Source organism: Lithobates pipiens, unplaced genomic scaffold (genome assembly GCF_037356315.1).
Source record: "Lithobates pipiens isolate NorthernLeopardFrog02 unplaced genomic scaffold, aLitPip1_a1.2 Scaffold_8, whole genome shotgun sequence".
NCBI classification, from domain to species: domain Eukaryota; kingdom Metazoa; phylum Chordata; class Amphibia; order Anura; family Ranidae; genus Lithobates; species Lithobates pipiens.
This window is the reverse complement of record NW_027507903.1, coordinates 411,172,057-411,190,430: the sequence shown is the minus strand read 5'-3', so window position 1 is coordinate 411,190,430 and position 18,374 is coordinate 411,172,057. Positions and strand designations below refer to the sequence as shown.

At 42.3% G+C, this 18,374-nt stretch overlaps 1 protein-coding gene across 1 annotated transcript in view; it reads left to right on the top strand.

The window, feature by feature from the left end:
• LOC143962973 (uncharacterized) overlaps positions 1–18,374 on the top strand; it is a 130,761-nt gene that overhangs the window by 35,193 nt on the left and 77,194 nt on the right. The window contains exons 4-5 of the mRNA XM_077472498.1: positions 4,554–4,684; positions 8,798–9,009. Of these exons, the coding sequence (XP_077328624.1) occupies positions 4,554–4,684; positions 8,798–9,009 (343 nt within the window). The remainder of the gene's footprint in view (positions 1–4,553; positions 4,685–8,797; positions 9,010–18,374) is intronic.

The following is an 18,374-nucleotide window of genomic DNA, read 5'->3' as shown; positions in this document are numbered from 1 at the left end:
TATGACTCCTCTACCACCTCCAGAAACACCTCCAACAACACAGCCACAGCCTGGAAAGAAGCATGCAAGGAAGTCTTGAGAGTGATGGCCTGGGTTTGGTGTGGTCTGGCAAAAAACGCAGGCTGTTGTAAGATCACAGCCTCAGGACATATATGTCCTCTGCTGCTGCTCCCAATCTCTCGGAGTCCTGGACCGTATTTTGTTCCCTATTAAATGGACTCCTGGGGCTACCAATATTGCCTGTCAAATAATTGATGTCTGCCCTGGGGTACAAAGGCTTCACCAATTCCAACTGTTTCTCCAGCGTTGCCTTCCTCTTTATTTTGTTATGACCCCTATTACATTTTTTTGTTTTTGTTTTGAGAAATACTTGGCTATGTGTTTTACTTCAAAAAGGACAGTTTGTTTGTGAGTAGGCAGGTACATTTCAAAAATACATTGTCAAATTAACATGGTCCACCAACACCAACCAAAAAAAAAAATTAAAAATGGATCACTATAAAAAAAAAAAAAAAAAAAAAAAAAGATTATTCGGGAGATCACGAGAAATAATAAGAAATCCGTTTGTCAGAACTGTGTATGAATACCAGCAGCAAAGCAACTTCATTATTCTAGCATTATAAAGAAGAAGAGAATGCACTCAACTTGAAACATTCAAAATATGCAGTGTGACGAGTGTGCTATCTCTATTACAAACACTAGTTTTACAAGACTGAGCGCTTCTGTCTCGTACTTGATTCTGAGCATGGGTGGAATTTTGTACACACGATTGGACTTTCCTTTGTTGTCGGAAAATTTGAGAACCTGCTCTCAAACATTTGTGTGAGGAAATTCCGACAGCAAATGTTTGATGGAGCATACACATGGTTGGACTTTCCAACAACAAGCTCACATCGAAAAATTTCCTGTCGGAAATTACGATCGTGTGTACGGGGTATAAGGCTCCATTCACATTTGGCATTTTGCAGTCACAAAACACATTGGGTGTCATTCATTTTCAATGACACCTAAAACGCGGTGCGGTTTTAGCAGCATAAATCGGGCAGCAATCGCTGCAAACTACAATGAGCGGAGCTTGTCGCCGCTTGCTCCTTTTTGGGCCACAACTTCACTCGTTGCAGTTTGCCACAATTGCTGCATGATTTATTGCGTAAAACTGCACTGCATTGAATGGCAATTTCTACCCGCAATCCCAAAATGCCAAATGTGAATGAAGCCTAAGGTACAGTGGGGGAAATAATTATTTAATCCCATGAAGATTTTGTAAGTTTTTCCACTTACAAAGAAATTAAGGATCTATAATTTTTATCATAGGTGTAATTTAAATGAAAGACAGAATATCAATTAAAAATCCAGAAAGCACGCATGATACAAATGTTACAAATTGAGTTGCAGTTCAGTGAGTAAAATACTGTAAGTATTTGATCCCCAAGCAAAACATCACATAGTACATGGTGGAGAAACCCTTGTTGGCAAGCACAGAGGTAAGACATCTCTTGTAGTTAGTGATCAGGTTTGCACACATCTCAGGAGGGATTTTGGTTCACTCTTCTTTACAGATCTCTAAATCCTTAAAGGAGAAGTCCAGCCTAAGCTTGTTTGGCTGGGCTTCTCCTATGGGTCATGGGAGTGCAATTCATTTTGCACTCCTGTGACCTGTTTTCAGCAGAGAGTGGACTGAAGTCCGCTCTCTGCTGATGTCACCAATATCAGTCCAGGCACCGTGTCATCCCGACTCTGGGAGTCTGGATCCGCCAGGTGCCTGGACTGATGCCCTTCTCAGCTGCAAGCTGCATGGAGGAGCAGAGAAGAAGAGCTGTTGATTGACAGGCAGCAGCTCTCTGCTAGGAGAGCTGACAGAACAGAGTGATCGGCGGTGTTTCATCATGCGGTTCTCAGAGCAGAGACGCTGGGAGACAGATACAGCATCAGACCGATGCTGCATCCACCTAGGTAAGTATGAAACTGCAATAACCCCCACACCCATACTTCTCTTTTAAGGTTTCTTGGCTGTCGCTTAGCAACTTAAAGTTTCATCTCCCTCCATACATTTTCTATAAGACTAAGGTCTTGCGACTGGCTAGGCCAGTCCATTACATTAATGTGCTTCTTCTTGAGCCACTCCTTTGTTGGCTTGGTGGTATGTTTTGGGTCATTGTCATGCTGGTAGACCCATCCACGACCCATCGTCAGTGTTCTGGCTGAGAGAAGAAGGTTCTCATCCAAGATTTTACAATACATGGCCCCTTCCTTTGGACCCTCAATGCAGCAGTTGGCTTGTACCTGTGCAGAGAAACAGCCCCAAAGCATAATGTTTTCACCTCCGTGCTTGTCTGTAGGGATGGTTTTCTTAGGGTCATAGTGAGCATTTTTCTTCCACCAAACACGGCACAAGAAGGCATGTCTAAAGGCCCATCTGAATTTTGCCAATGAACATCAAAATAATTCAGAGAAGGATTGGGAGAAAGTGCTGTGGTCAGATGAGACCAAAATTGAGCTCTTTAACTCGACTCGCTGTGTTTGGAGGAAGAAAAATGCTGACTGTGACCCTAATGCTGCGTACACACGACCGGACTTTTCGATGGACTTGGTCTGCGGACAATCTGACAGACTTTGCAGTTGAGGTCCGCCGGACTTTCAAACTAATGGACTTGGCCAAACACGATCACTCCAAAAGTCTGACGGATTCAAGATGATGTAGAATAAGGAAGTTCATAGCCAATAGCTGCCCTAGCGGCGGTTTTAGTCCATCGGATTAGCACACAGACAAACGAATTGTCCGCTAAAAGCCGAGTCCAGTGGACAAATTTGAAGCCAGTCTTATTTCTAGGTCCGCCGGACTTTTGGGAAGAAAAAGTCCGCTGGAGCCTACAGACGATCGAATTGTCCAACAGACTCTGGTCCGCTGGAAAGTCCGATTGTGTGTTTGCTGCATAAGAACACCATCACTCATCACAGTCAAGCAGGAAGGTGTAAACATTATGCTTTGGGTCTGTTTCTCTGCTAAAGGTACAGGCCGACTTTGCCTCATTGAAGAGCAAATGAATGAGGCATTGTATTTTAAAATCTAGGATGAGAACCTTCTTCCTTGAGCCAGAACACTGAGGATGGGTCATGGATGGGTCTTCCAGGATGACAATGACCCAAAAAATACTGCCAAGGCAACAAAGGAGTGGTTCAAGAAGAAGCACATAAAGATCATGGAGTGGCCTATCCAGTCTCCAGACCTTAATTTATGGAGAGAGCTGAAACCTTGAGTTGCCAAGCAACAGCCAAAAAACCTGAAGGATTTAGAGATGATCTGTAAAGAAGAGTGGACCAAAATCCCTTCTGAGATGTGTGCAAGCCTGGTCACCAACTAAAAGAAATGTCTTACCTCTGTACTTGCCAATAAGGGTTTTTCCACCAAGTACTAAGTCTTTATACTGGCCTTTGACAGTTGTAGCAATTTAGAAATTGGATGAAAGGTTTAGCATTGAGAAACACTTTTAGAAAGCTAAATAGTGCATTTTATATACAACTATATAGATCAGACCAAAATGAGGGACAAATCAGGAGGAAAGATGGACAGAGGGACTGTGTTCCAAATCAGAGGCAGTTGGGATATATGCTTTAGCTATTATACTATTTTTGTTAGTATATTTATCCTGCAAAAAACTTAAATAATTATGCAAAATTAGTTCTTATATTTCAGCTTCCTCAGTTTTTTCCCCCCAAATTTGGCCTGTTTCTAATGGTGGAGTTTATATTTGTCCTATAGTATGTTTTTGCCTGACTTGAAGGGATCCAGTTTAGCTTAATACTGTTCAATGCACTCATGTCCGTATAGCTCCCAACTATCCCTGACTTCAAGGAATTGTCCCTGATTTGGAGCAATGTCCCTCTTTCCTCCTCATTTGTCCCTCATTTTGGTCTGATCTATATAGTTGTATATAAAATGCACTATTTATCTTTCAAAAAGTGTTTCCCAGTGCTAAACCTTTCATCCAGTTTCTAAATGGCTGCATTTGTAAATGTCAGACGTTAGTGTAAATCAATAATATTGGTAAAAAAAAAGCACTTGTGGCTTTAACCAATTCTTTTTGTATAATTCTCCTTTAAGGGGCATGTCAGGAGGTATGTCCTATGCCTACATATTTTACTAATAGGTGTCCCTCATTCCCATCTCCAAAAGTGTGGGGGGGGGGGGGGTATTTGTCTATTATAAGATAGGGTCTGTAGGTTTGTTCTTAAGTTGAATCTGTTTGTAAGTCAGAACAGGTACATTTTTAAGTGTTGTTGTTGAAATAAGCTTTGGGGGTAAAGCATCCGTGGAGGTACCTTGTTCCCATAATAACACTTACAGGAGTGAATTTCCCTTGCTAGGGGTAGATTTCCTCTCACTTCCTGTTGTCCCCCTCCATTTGTAAGTAGGAGTCATTTGTAAGTTAGATGTTTGTAACTAGGGGACCACTTGTATTATGATGCTGAGTAATTCAAAAATAATGTCACAGTACATTTCCTTATCCAGAAGAAACAATGCTGACTTTTCATTGTTGTTGCTCTCTACCTAGTACATGGCCACTGCTGCATGTGTTAGAGAAACCCGATGTGGATAAAAAAGAGAGGCTTCTTCCACTTCTATTAAAAGAGGCCTTAGAAGGGAATACGTACACTCTTCTGCTTGCCTGCATGAATACTGAAGGTAAGTGTCACAAAGAGAAACAGTTCTAGATTTGCATTAGGGTTCATGTTTTATAACCTTCATCTGAAAATTATTTCTAAATTTGATATACTTACTAGTTACACTTATAGATATGCCACCTGTGTTATGTCTGTAATCCATTCTGTATACTCCTCATCCTTGGTTAATAAATTAACTCCCATTTCTTGTCCCAGTGCCATGGGAACAGGAAGTTAAGGAGATCTTTAAAATGCACCTATTGCAGCTTAAAAGGACCAGTGATGAGTAACTGCAAGCAGAGGCGTAGCCTGAGGCTTGTGGGCCCTAATGCAAAAGTTGACCTGGGGCCCCACCACTACTACGCCCTGCTTCTCTCTGAGCTGCTGAGTGAAAGCAGTGGGCTTATTTCTAAAAGATTTAACTCAGAGTGCCCAGCCTGGGCCCCTCTGATCTCCAGATTCACAAGCCCACCACTTTCACTCTGCAGCTCAGAGTGTGGCCTGCTTGCCCCCACCTTGTTTGCACATACATACACGATTGAACAGGGGTGAGCAAGGTCGGGAAGGGCTGTAGTGAGAGTGTACCACTGGGGGAAAGTCCCATTAAAAAATGCTGCAAGCACAAAAGTCAGCAATCCAGTGAATTCTTAAACACTTGATTGAGCTAACAACTCTGAAATCTCAAACAAAGTTTTCAGCACTGCCCAATTATCTCCTGACTACAGAGCACCTCTCCCATTTGTTGTGGAGATAAGGAAAGAGGAAGGTGTTCTGTAGTCTATCAGGGGAGAACCCGAGCGGGGTTGATAACGCTTTTTTTTCAGAGGCACTCTGTTGTCGGCCCAAGTTAGAATCTCCCTGGATTTCTGAAAGAACCAAAATGTATTTTCCTATAGTTAGAGTGTGTTTAAAAAGGCAAAAAAATTGGAAATGTATTAAATAAGAGTTTTTTTTATTATTATTATTTTGCCTAGACATTCTATACATTTTAAATTGTGCTACTGAAACTAAATGTAGGATTAAGCATAGGTCTACTTTACTATCTTACTGAGGTTACTCTTTACAAACCCATATGTGACTGAATCCATTAAGTTTTATGCAAGGAGAGGGAGCATTTGAACTAACTGAAAATAACTGCCAGTACAGTAATTATTTCACATTAATAATTATGCTACCAAAATTAGTGTGTGCTGTAAATTACCTCCAGCATTTCTCCTGTTTCTTCTTGCTGGTGGCTGCCATTTTGCTGAAGCCCATAGATCCTGAGCAGAAGTAAATTATAAAGCAGAACTAAACCCATCAATTTAACAGTATAAAAAAAAGTTACTAATACCGTATTTCTCCTGATATATGATATCATGTTTTATACCTAATAAAAAGTTTGTAAAAAAAAAATAAAAATAAAAGTTACATCCCTGGAGTGCTGGGATTGCTAACTGTCACATTTGCTTGTTTCCTCAACCAAACTATCAAATGGCTGGTGTCATAACTGATCACCTGTGCAACACCATGGCAGTTTCAGATCAAACAGAAGCAGCTTCCTTGGCTGTAAAGGATAAGTTTAATTCTGCTTTAAGGCTGTCAGCAGATCGGCCTCTGCAAATTCGGCACAGTGCCTAAAAATGAAGAGCAACTGAGCATGTGCAGAGAAGGTTAAGACAGTGTATTACTGGATTTTAAACAGTATAGACACTTATTTTGAAATGTTTTACATAGCTATATCTGCAAAAGGGGCCAGCCTGAAGTGATCTAGCAGGACTTAATTTCCCGACTAAAGTTCCTCTTTAAGCTGGCCGTACATGGATTGAAATTCAATTTCAGCAGGGACCAGCCAAATTTTGATCCATGTATGGGCAGGGAGGTTGTACAGAAGTTGATCTATTGACTTCTGTACAACCACCCTGTCTGATTTTACCCGCTCAATCAGCGCTGCAGGCTATAGCAGATGTGCAAATAAAAGCATGATTTTGAATACCACCCTCACTCCTTTTACTTCCTGATCTTTTTAATACCACCCATACTCATATAGCGCTACCCTCGTGAGGGCCGCTGGTAGAATCTGTACCCCAACACTGCAAGCCCTCCTACACCTCTGAAACCCTGGGTTCAGTCATATTTTACAAGTTGACACCAATAACAGTAAACGTACACAATCCAGGTGAAGCGATTTAAATTTGTTTACTGTGGTAAAAGGGACACATAGAAATGCATAACATAAAACTGTACGTCATTAGGTTGACTTGTCTAGAAACAATATAGCACTAGTATAAAATGTGCAATCTAGAGATTTCTATTTAGCAAGACAAAATGCAAAGAAACACAGTGCAATCCAATCCTGTTAGGTCACTGAGACCTATGTGAACAGGCAGCAGAGAGGCAGGGGAATGACACTTAATAGAACTATGTCAGGCCACTCCCCTCTGTCTCCTCAGCCCACAGGCACTAAACATCAAACAACTGACAAACATTCAGCAAACTGTTGTGTTTAAGTTGGCTGGCTCCTTTAAGCAGAGTTCCAGAGAAATGAGAGCAGACCCCTTGTATTAGACAACGCTCAGTCACTTGTGAAAATGAGGAGAGAATAAAGGGGGTTAATGGCAACCTTGCAGAATCCAGCAGATCTTCAGCTAGCACTTAAAGTATGGTAAAGGGAAAAAAACTTGATGTTAGAGCAGAGCAAATTTAGCTGGTATGTGAATAATCCCTTTGAAAATACAAACTTTTCCCATATGACCTAAGCACAAGTGGTCACCATAAATGTTATTTCAATAGTATTGTATCCAGTAGGACTACAGATGACAGAGATGTGAGCAAAGCACAGATGTCTGCATACAGTGTCTATGAGATTGACTGAACTTGCATCCAGTAGCGCTACAATTATCTGGAACGTGGACAGAAACAATGATCTATAGGATTAAATGGGCAGGTGCCCGCTCAACGACTGCATAACAGAGGTTGCTGGTAGCGATGCAGATGATGATGAGAATTCTTTCAGGATTACCCTCCAGGTCCTTGCTCAGGGAATGTCATCTGACCTCCATCACACCGCGCCACGGCCTACTGGGATCTGAAGTGCAGGTAGCGCTGAAGGAGCAGGAACAGCCTTTGAACTGCTGTAGATAGGAAGCGAAGCTGTCCACAGATGTCCCTCTGGATACAGCTGAATAACTCTGTCGTATGCAGGCTGCAGCTCACACTAGCGCAGAGCTTCTGCTGGCAGATCCAGGCTGACGTCCCAAGAGAGCGATCTAGGCCTCAACCAGCCTTTTTATATCCTCTCCCAGCAGTCTGTTCTTCTCTCCTCAGCTATCTGGTGGTTGTAGTTGAGGCCAGTCCTGCTGGAATTGAAACCCCAGCATTCTGAACTACACATCCCACAATGCTGTGCTCTGCTCTAAGCTCTGTCTTTAGGAAATTACACATGGGGGTTATTTACGAAAGGCAAATCCACTTTGCACTTTCAGTGCACTTGGTAGTGCAGACGCTCTAAATCTAAGGGGTAGATCTGAAATGAATGAAAGCTCTGCTGATTTTATCATCCAATCACGTGCAAGCTAAAATGCTGTTTTTTATTTTCCTTGCATGTCCCCCTCGAATCTACACCGACTTTACTTCCAAATGCACTTTCAAGTGCACTTGCAGTGCAAAGTGGATTATGCTTTAGTAAATAACCCCCAAGGAGTCCAAGCCAACACTAGAGGGAGACAGCTCCACATTAACAGCCCTGCATACTGTCCCTGAATTGCAGGCACAATAGCTGGCTCCAGGCTACACTCAAAAATGAAATCCTGCAGTCTGCAGGGCAGTCCGATGGAGCCACAGGTCTTCCTGCTGCCAGAATACAATAGCTCAACAGGGAGGATTTCCCATCCACGTTGAGTGTGTGGATGGGGGAATTAAGTCAGTTTTTTTCATTCAACCCGTCGGTTGAACCAAAAAAAACCCTGTATGATCTATAAGCTGCCTTAACCTAATGTTTTAACTTTGTAAATCAAATCTATATTATGACGGTTTGGCATTTTGTAGTTTATTGTAACTGTGTGTTTTATTTTTGTGAATTATTTTGATAAACTATGATGAGTACATAATGATTCTATTCCTGGATACAAAGCAGAATATTCTGTTGTGTTTGCAGAACTGTCTGGGAAGGAGATTGTGTCTGCTCTGTCGGTTGCTGATCGGGTTAGAGGACTATCAAAAAAGGTTTCTGCAAATATCTGGGATCCAGAAGAAGCTGCTCACAAGCTGAGAGGACAAATTAAGAACCAGAGATCCAAACTAATGGCAGATAGCACATTGGAAGAGAGTGCAGTGAGACAGCTAGCAGAAACTGTAAAAGAATTGCAGGTGACAAACATTTCTAAACTCACCTTCTCTTAGTGATCCTATTGATGGAAGCCCCTGGTAACTTTTTTTTATTTAGCATACAATGTTCCATGACATCAGTCATTTTTGTAAAACTGCTAGTGAAACCAGGTAGATTTGCTGGAGTGGACTCCAAACTGTGGCCTGGGGCCAGATGTGGCTGTTTGCTTGCCTGTATCTGTCCCTTGAGGAATTATTCTTGCCACTGACACCAACAATGGAGCATAATTCCTGCCATTGATACCAATGATGGGGCACTATTCCTTCCACTGACACCAATGATTGGGCACTATTCCTCCCACTGACACCAATGATCGGGTACTATTCCACCCACTGACACCAACGATGGGGCACTGTTTCTCCCACTGACACCAATGATTGGACACTATTCCTCCCACTGACACCAATTATGGGGCACTATTCCTCCCATTGACACCAGCAATAGGGCATTGTTTAAACCCACTGTACACAGTCTGGCCCCCCTAAAATTTGAAAGACAGCAAACTAGCCCTTCATTTAGAAAGTTTGGAGATCCCTGCTTTACGACAATGCAAATGTGATGAAGGTGAATGTTCAACCTAAATATGTAAAATATTTAGGGCTGGGAAATGTGAGGCCTCTGTTTTTCAAAACTCTAGACCTTCTACCTGTATATCAAAGATGGTTTAGTAATATGCATGCTCCATCATGGGAGGTAGTTTGGTTTCAATTAAACTCAACTTCAATTAAGGGTGCCAATTATGTTAATCAAGGCATGCCAGGGGAATACAAGCCTGCATCCTATTATAAAGCATGTAGAACAACTGTCTTTTTTTATTAACAATTATAATACCCTCACGCTAGTACCAGCAGGAGCGCAGAATGGCGTGGTGCTCCAGCCTCTGATTGGCTGGTAATCAGAGACTTGGCTTATGCAGTCATTTTACCTTTTATAGGTACACTGAGTCACATTTTGTATGAGTGATGAAGCGGGCACAGTATGAGTTTGGCAACTCAGGAGGTTAAAGGTTGGAAAACATATCCTAGAAACTCAGCATTTCTCAACCTTTTTACTTCAGGAGAACTCTTGAAATAATTTCCAGGTCTCAAGGAACCCTTGAAAAACAAATTCAAAGTGGTCAGGGGGAAAATGTCCCTTACAAGGATGGCTAGTTGTAAGAAGAATGTGGTCAAAATGTCTCTCTTACTGATAGATAAAAAGATCATTGGGTTCATGCAGCTGGCTCTGCCAAGTAGTGTTGACCCAGGAACATTGCAGGCATCATCACATAGGAGATCAATCAACCACAGCTCAATAAATCCCTAGCAACGTCTGTGGAAACCCCAGGGTTCAATAGATCCCTGGTTAAAAACAGCCAGTCTAGAGCGCCTATAGAAATACGTTATGCTTTTTATGTATAACTCATATTTTAGGCTTACTGACTCTTTAACAGGAATTTTCACACCCCCTTTAACATTCAGTAACACTGGGAGGCCGCCTTTTCCCTTAAACTTTGAATATCACAATATAATATTAGTGTTTTTTTTCTTTCAGGCAGTTTCGGGTCGCACTTATGATTAGCGTTCATGTGTTTTAATTTGGAACATTGTTTGTAAGATCATAAAGCTCTGTATCTCTGCTTGGTCTGGTGGTGTCCCTCAGGGAGACATTGTTTCTAGACAAAGGGCGAAAAGGTGGATTACCATGGCAACAGTGTTCAGGAGAAAGGGAAATGGCACACAAGAACTGCTTTACTTGAAAGATGCCGTCCTACTTACACAAGTTAAACACACTTTTCAATACAATTGTATTATTCATTTATGAACTCTAATTACTGTCTATTGAGCCCCATGCTGGCATCACATAGAATGGAAAACAAAGTCCAGGATGTTTTAATTGTGGAGGAGAAGTAAATGCTTTATAGTTACTTTGACAATAATGCATTTTTTTCCTTAACATTAGCAGTTAACTAAAATGTTGAACAGTGTTGCAACAAAAAAAAAAAACCACTAGTGTTTTATTAAAGGGGAACTCAATTTAAAGTGGTTGTAAACCCTTACAAACCACTTTGACCTACAGGTAAAGCTAGATTAAGGCTTACCTGTAGATCCATGAAATATCTCCTAAACCTACACGGTTTAGGAGATATTTACTAAAAGACAGTCACAGCTGTCTACGGCGCATGTGCCGTAGACAGCGGCGCGCAGGCGCACTATCACCGTTAGCGGCATGCCACTGCTAATGGCGATATGCCGTTAGTGGCGGCTCCCATGCACGGGAGTGACGTCATCGCTGCTCCGGCGCTGTGAGTGGCCGGAGCAATGATACCCGGAAGGAAGATGGACGCTCCAGACTACAGGGGACAGCAGTGACTTCGCTGGCTCCTGTGTCAGGTAAGTGACACATAATGGGCTACTATGCAATGCATAGTAGTCCATTATGCTTTACCTTTGCAGGGAGACAAAGAGGATGTAAACCCATCAGGGTTTACTTCCTCTTTAATGTGTGCCTCTGAGTATTTGCAATATTGTGCAAGTATGCTGTGCTCCAAATCACACACATAAAAAAAAAAAAAAAAAATGTCAAAGGCACAAAGAACAGAACCTGATGTCTCTTTATTCATGTGCAATTAGCACCATCCACTATGGAACACAAGGGGGCGTTAGCAAGAGGTCTATGACAGTGAAAAACAAATATACAGTATCTCACAAAAATGAGTACACCCTCACATTTTTGTAAATATTTTATTATATATTTTCATGTGACAACACTGAAGAAATTACACTTTGCTACATTGTAAAGATTTGTGAAATACAATATAAAAAGTCTTAGATAAGTTGTTAAAATATTGTAGCAGAACTCCTTGTCCAATTTAATTAATCAGACAAGCTATCATAAATAGTCCATAAATGAGAGATAGGAAACTTCCACCATACACTCCACCACATGCGGAAACCTTCTCCTATGGGAATGCACTCACCAGATATACAGCAATACTGCGCCTTTAATTGTAAATAAGCTTTTCCTCCACTCCACTATACTTCCACCAGATGTCAGTCTCGCTTAGCAAGGGCTCCAATGAACCATGTGGGAGGAATAAAGTGGCCACATAGTGTAATACTGATAAACACTTATTAATACCACAAAATTCTTCATATACACGTTAAGCGTACCAAAAATAGTAAAAAATAAAGCAAAAGATAAAGTGCACTACGCCTGTGTCTTTTCCCGGTCGCCGAAAGAGTGAAAGAGCATCTGCTGTCTCCACTGGAGACACTGCAGGAATCCTGGCAGCCTGACACGTCTTAGCTGAGGAGGGCGGGGCCACCCGTCACCTGACCCCACCCCACTCAGGCGCAAGGGGAAAGCCCGGCTTCCCCAATGACGTGCAGGTGACCCCGCCCCCCTCTGATGTAACGGAAACCTGCGGGAAGCCCTTGTCCTCAACAACATGGGGACTAGATACTTTGGGGGGGACCCCAAAGCATCCTCCTAATGTTTGAGGGCATGTGGCCTGGTATGGTTCGGGGGGGTGCTCTCTCGTCCCCCCTTCTTTTCATGTGGCCTGCCAGGTTGCATGCTCGGATAAAGGGTCTGGTATGGATTTTTGGGGGGAACTCCACGCCATTTTTTTTAAACTTGGGGTGGAGATCCCCTTAAAATCCATACCAGACCTGAAGGGTCTGGTATAGATATTTGGGGGAACTGCACGCTTTTTTTTTTTTATCAATGACTTTCAAAGACTGTTCTCTGTATTACGGGGATCTGACAATTCATTATAGCCGTGAGTGCTTTTAAATTACTTTTTTTTCCTGCAGAAATTACACTTTGTTCAGGGACAGTTCTAAGCATGGGAAACATGCACCCCTTTACAGGCATACTATACACACCCCCCAGGTACTAAATTAAAAAGAAATATTACACTTTTATTGTTTCACTTTAAGCATTATTAAAATCACTGCTCCCAAAAAAACATCAGTTTTTAAAACTTTTTTTTGCATTGATACATGTCCCCTGTCCCCAAACACTTTTTAGGATAACTTGCATATTAGCCTTTAAAATTATCACTATTGATTTTGAACGTTCGAGTCCCATAGACTTTAATAGAGTTCTAAAGTTCTAAAGTTCACACAAAGTTTAGGTCTGATCGCAGTTTCTGGTGCGAACTGAACCAGGGGGTGTTCGGCTCATCCTTAGTTGAGTTATTTTGAGAGGACAACAAATTTACACTGCTATACAAGCTGCATACCTCCCAACTTTCTGAGATAGGAATGAGGGACACCTATTAGCAAAAGTATGTAGGCATAAGACACACCCCCTGCCACACCCCCCTAAAGGAGAATTGTACAAAAGAAATTGATTGTTTAACCACTTCAGCCCTGGACCAATTTTCAGCCTAAGGACCAGAGGTCTTTTTACAATTTCGCACTGCACTGCTTTAACTGGTAATTGCGCGGTCATGCAATGTTGTACCCAAGCGAAATTTGCGTCCTTTTCTTCCCACAAATAGAGCTTTCTTTTGATGGTATTTGATTGCCTCTGCGATTTTTATTTTTTGCGATATAAATGGAAAAAGACCGAAAATTTTGAGAAAAAAACATATTTTATAATTTTTGTTATAAGAAAAATCGAATAAACTCAATTTTAGTCATACATTTAGGGCAAAATTTATTCAGCCACATGTCTTTAGTAAAAAAAAATGTCAATAAGCGTATATTTATTGGTTTGCGCAAAAGTTATAGCGTCTACAAACTAGAGTACATTTTCTGGAATTTACACAGCTTTTAATTTACGACTGTCTATCTCATTTCTTGAGGTGCTAAAATGGCAGGGCAGTACAACCCCCCCCCCCCCAAATGACCCCATTTTGGAAAGTAGACACCCCAAGGAAATTGCTGAGGGGCATGTTGAGCCCATTGAATATTTATTTTTTTGTCCCAAGTGATTGAATAATGACACAAAAAAAAAAAAAAGGTTACAAAAAGTTGTCACTAAATGATATATTGCTCACACATGCCATAGTTATATGTGGAATTGCACCCCAAAATATATTCTGCTGCTTCTCCTGAGTACGGGGATACCACATATGTGGGACTTTTTGGGAGTCTAGCTGCGTACGGCACCCCGAAAACCAATCACTGCCTTCAGGGTTTCTAAGGGTGCAAATTTTTGATTTCACTCCTCACTACCTATCACAGTTTCGAAGGCCATAAAATGCCAAAATAGCACAACCCCCCCCCCCCAAATGACCCCATTTTGGAAAGTAGACACCCCAAGCTATTTACTGAGAGGCATGTTGAGTCCATGAAATATTTTATATTTTGCCACAAGTTGCAGGAATATTAAAAAAAATTTTTTTTTGCACAAAGTTGTCACTAAATGATATATTGCTCACACATGCTATGAGCATAAGTCAAATTACACCCCAAAATAAATTCTGCTGCTTCTCCCGAGTACGGGGATACCACATGTGGGGGACTTTTTGGGAGCCTAGCCATGTACGGGACGCCGAAAACCAAGCACTGCCTTCCGGATTTAAATATAAAACGCTACCAAAAAAAAGTGTTAGGCCGCGTACACACGCGGGGACTGTTCGCTCAACTTTGTCCGCTGAACAGTGTTTCGGCGGACAGTCCGCTCGTGTGTGGGCTTTCAGCGGACAGTTTCAGCGGACAGTCTGCTGAACAAAGTTTTTCGGAAATTCCGAAAAACTGTCCGCTGAAACTTTGTCCCCTCGTGTGTAGGCTTGTTCGTCAAACTAAGTTCCGCGCATGCTCAGAAAGGATTTACACGCCGAAGTTTGCATTGCAGTGTATAGGACGTCGTTTTCTAGTCCCGTCGTACGTGCCGTTCACGTCATCGCGCACGGTTTCAGCGGACTGTTCGTTCGTCGTGTGTGGGCAAGTCCGTCCATGCTAATTTTGAGCGGACTGTCCGCTGAAACTGTTTGACGGACAAAGTTGAGCGAACAGTCCCCGCGTGTGTACGCGGCCTTAGCGATCACAGGGATCAGGCCTGACTCTGCGATCGCTGCAGTTATGTGTTTAGTGTTTTGTAAGTGACAGTGATCGATCGATACTGCACTTGGGTGGGCTGGGCAGAGGGGCAAAATGCAGGTGCTAGCAGGTATCTGGGCTGATCCTGCCAACAATGTGTTTTTTTGGAACCCTAAACTGCTGGGGACGCTAGTATAGATCTGATCAGATCAGATATTGATCTGTTCAGATTCTATACCACTACGGGAGGTTTATGCTTTGCGCGTGGGTGTTAGCGGTACTGACACTAACCTAGCGCTGCCTGGGGTGACGCAGACCCTGACCCTAAAACCTAATTGATATCACCCGCCGGGTGATCAGGGGGTTAAACCTTTATTGGGTAATAAATGGTGGGTTCCCTGATGCTATAAAAAGCAAACTAACCAGAGTCACCCGTAACACTTATATGGTGATCACTGGTGAAAGGGTTAACTAGGGGCAATCAGGGGGTTCAAATTTTTATTAGGTAGTATATGGGGTCCCTGGCGCTATATAAAAACCTGACGGGGAACCTAAATAACTAACTGGCTAACCAGCGTCACCAGTGACACTTATACTGTGATCGCTGGTGAAAGGGTTAACTAGGGGCAATCAGGGGGTTAAAACCATTATTAGGTAGTATATGGGGGTACCTAGCGCTATAAAAACCTGGCGGTGAACCTAAAAAAATAACTAGCTACCTAGCGACACTAGTGACACTAATGCAGTGATCAGAAAAATGATCGCTTAGTGACACTGGCAAAAGGGGGTGAAAGGGTTAACTAGGGGCAATCAGGGGGTTAAAACCATTATTGGGTAGTATATCGAGGTACCTAGCGCTATAAAAACCTGGCGGTGAACCTAATAAAATAACTAGCTACTTAGCGGCACCAGTCACACTAATGCAGCGATCAGAAAAACGATCGCTTAGTGACACTGGCAAAAGGGGGTGAAAGGGTTAACTAGGGGCAATCAGGGGGTTAAAACCATTATTGGGTAGTATATGGGGGTGCCTAGCGCTATAAAAACCTGGTGGTGAACCTAAAAAAATAACTAGCTACCTAGCGACACTAATGCAGCAATCAGAAAAACGATCGCTTAGTGACACTGGCAAAAGGGGGTGAAAGGGTTAACTAGGGGCAATCAGGGGGTTAAAACCATTATTGGGTAGTATATGGGGGTGCCTAGTGCTATAAAAACCTGGTGGTGAACCTAAAAAATTAACTAGCTACCTAGCGACACTAGCGACACTAATGCAGTGATCAGAAAAATTTTGGGTTTGTGTGCCTGTGTGTGCCTACATGTCAGTGTAGTGTTGGTGCATACTTACTTTCACTTCTCCTCGTAGTCCGTTCAATAAGACCGCCCCGAGGAGAATGACATCGCTTCCTCCCTACCTGTGTTTACTATACACAGTGGGAGGAAGCTTCTCATTCACCAGGAGTGATCGAGAGGGGATGGCCAGAAACCAACGGCCATCCCCTCCTCCCGGATCGCTCCTGCAGCGAAACAGACCGCCGCATCCAGCGGGAGGGGGTCCGATTGGACCCCCCACCTGCTGGAAGGCAAGCACGTACATGTACGTGCTTGTGCCTGTACATGCCATTGTGATGGCGTACATTGGCATGCGGCGGTCCTTAAGTGGTTAAACACACAAGTGCTTTTTTTTACCACTGTTAATTCCCATTATATTGGCTTTTGGAATTTACAAATACAGCAATTTAGAAATTGGATGAAAGGTTTAGCACTGTAAAACACTAGTGCATTTTGTATACAACTATATAGATCAGACCAAAATGAGGGACAAATGAGGAACTATGAGGGACAGAGGGACTTTGTTCCTAATCAGGGACAGTAACTCAAAATCAGGGACAGTTGGGAGCTATGAAGCTCTACACTCACTACTTTACCTTGTAGCAAAGTGCCATTTCTTTAGTGTTGTCACATGAAAATATAGAGTAAAATATTTACAAAAATGTGAGGGGTGTACTCACTTTTGTGAGATACTGTACATAAACAAATATACAAAGAATCAATGTATAAAACCATCAAATATGTTTCAAAGTAAAACAAATCCTGGAAGTCATACTGTGTACTAAATACTAATTCACCGGATTGGGAGATTAAAATCTGCAGGAAATAGGGAAGAGAGTAACACAGCCTCATAGGCTATGGGTGCTCAACCTGTGGCCCTCCAGCTGTTGCAGAACTACAAGTCCCATCATGCCTCTGCCTTTGGGAGGCATATTTATTTAATTAAAAGCCTTGCAATGCTCCATGGAACTAGTAGTTCCGCAACAGCTGGAGGGCCACAGGTTGAGCACCTATGGGCCCACTAGCATACCTAGTTTTATTAGATAAGGTGCACATAAAAACAAACACAGCTTGCATTGCACTTATGAACATATGAGCAGTAATCAGAGCAGAGTGTATCCTTGATGGTTCCCATCACTGGATGTTAGAGCGCTGCCGCTGCACGGAGAGGTAGAGGAGGACCAGACCTCAGGAAACACTGCAACACCGAAGGTTATTACTCCTGCTTGGAACGCAAAGAATTCTGGGAATGCATTTCCAGAGACAAATCCTCCCTTTCATCAGCCAATAGCATACTTGCATATTATGGAAGAACCTCCCTCAAGTGTGCTTTCCTCCAGTGATGTAAGGGCCCCGCTCCCCTGCTCCTGGTCTTCTATCACCTAAACGCTCTGTATTTACAAAATATTAATCCCAAAAAAGGCCATTGTAATTAAATTAATCCTCAATTACATTGCCTGCTGCTCGACAACTTGCGAGAAAAAAAACTTGATGACTCAGCACACGTGACTGTAATCAGGTATATAAAAGAAGGGGAGTGGTGACATCATTGTCCAAATATGTATAGTGGTGTCACTGCTATCCCCGCCCCTTTGCTTATTTGGCACAGATTACCGGTGGTTCCTAGTGACACAGCAGGTGTAAACATTTGCTGCTTTCTTAGAAATCAGTGACAGCGGTAAGCTATCGTATCTAGATGTGGTAGAAATAGAACTTCTATATATGGTGCTTGGCTACCGCCGAACAGGGGGTTGTACAGGCAGAAGTTTGGATGTTTATCCGTTAGTTCATCCCTATTTAAACTTCCTAGAAACTGGTTGAATGTTCTACTGGAATCACATCACAATTTTTGATATCTGAACATGGGGTTTACAGTAATGCATGAAAATTACACCAATAAGTTGTGGTGCACTACCTAAAAAAAAAAAAAAAAAAAAAAGTATGTATACTGGCAGTCCATTCAGTCAGACCACTACGCATCACAGCCAGGTCTATGACCTCACTTTTCTTTACTGTAGCTAATCAGTTAGGCTTGGTCA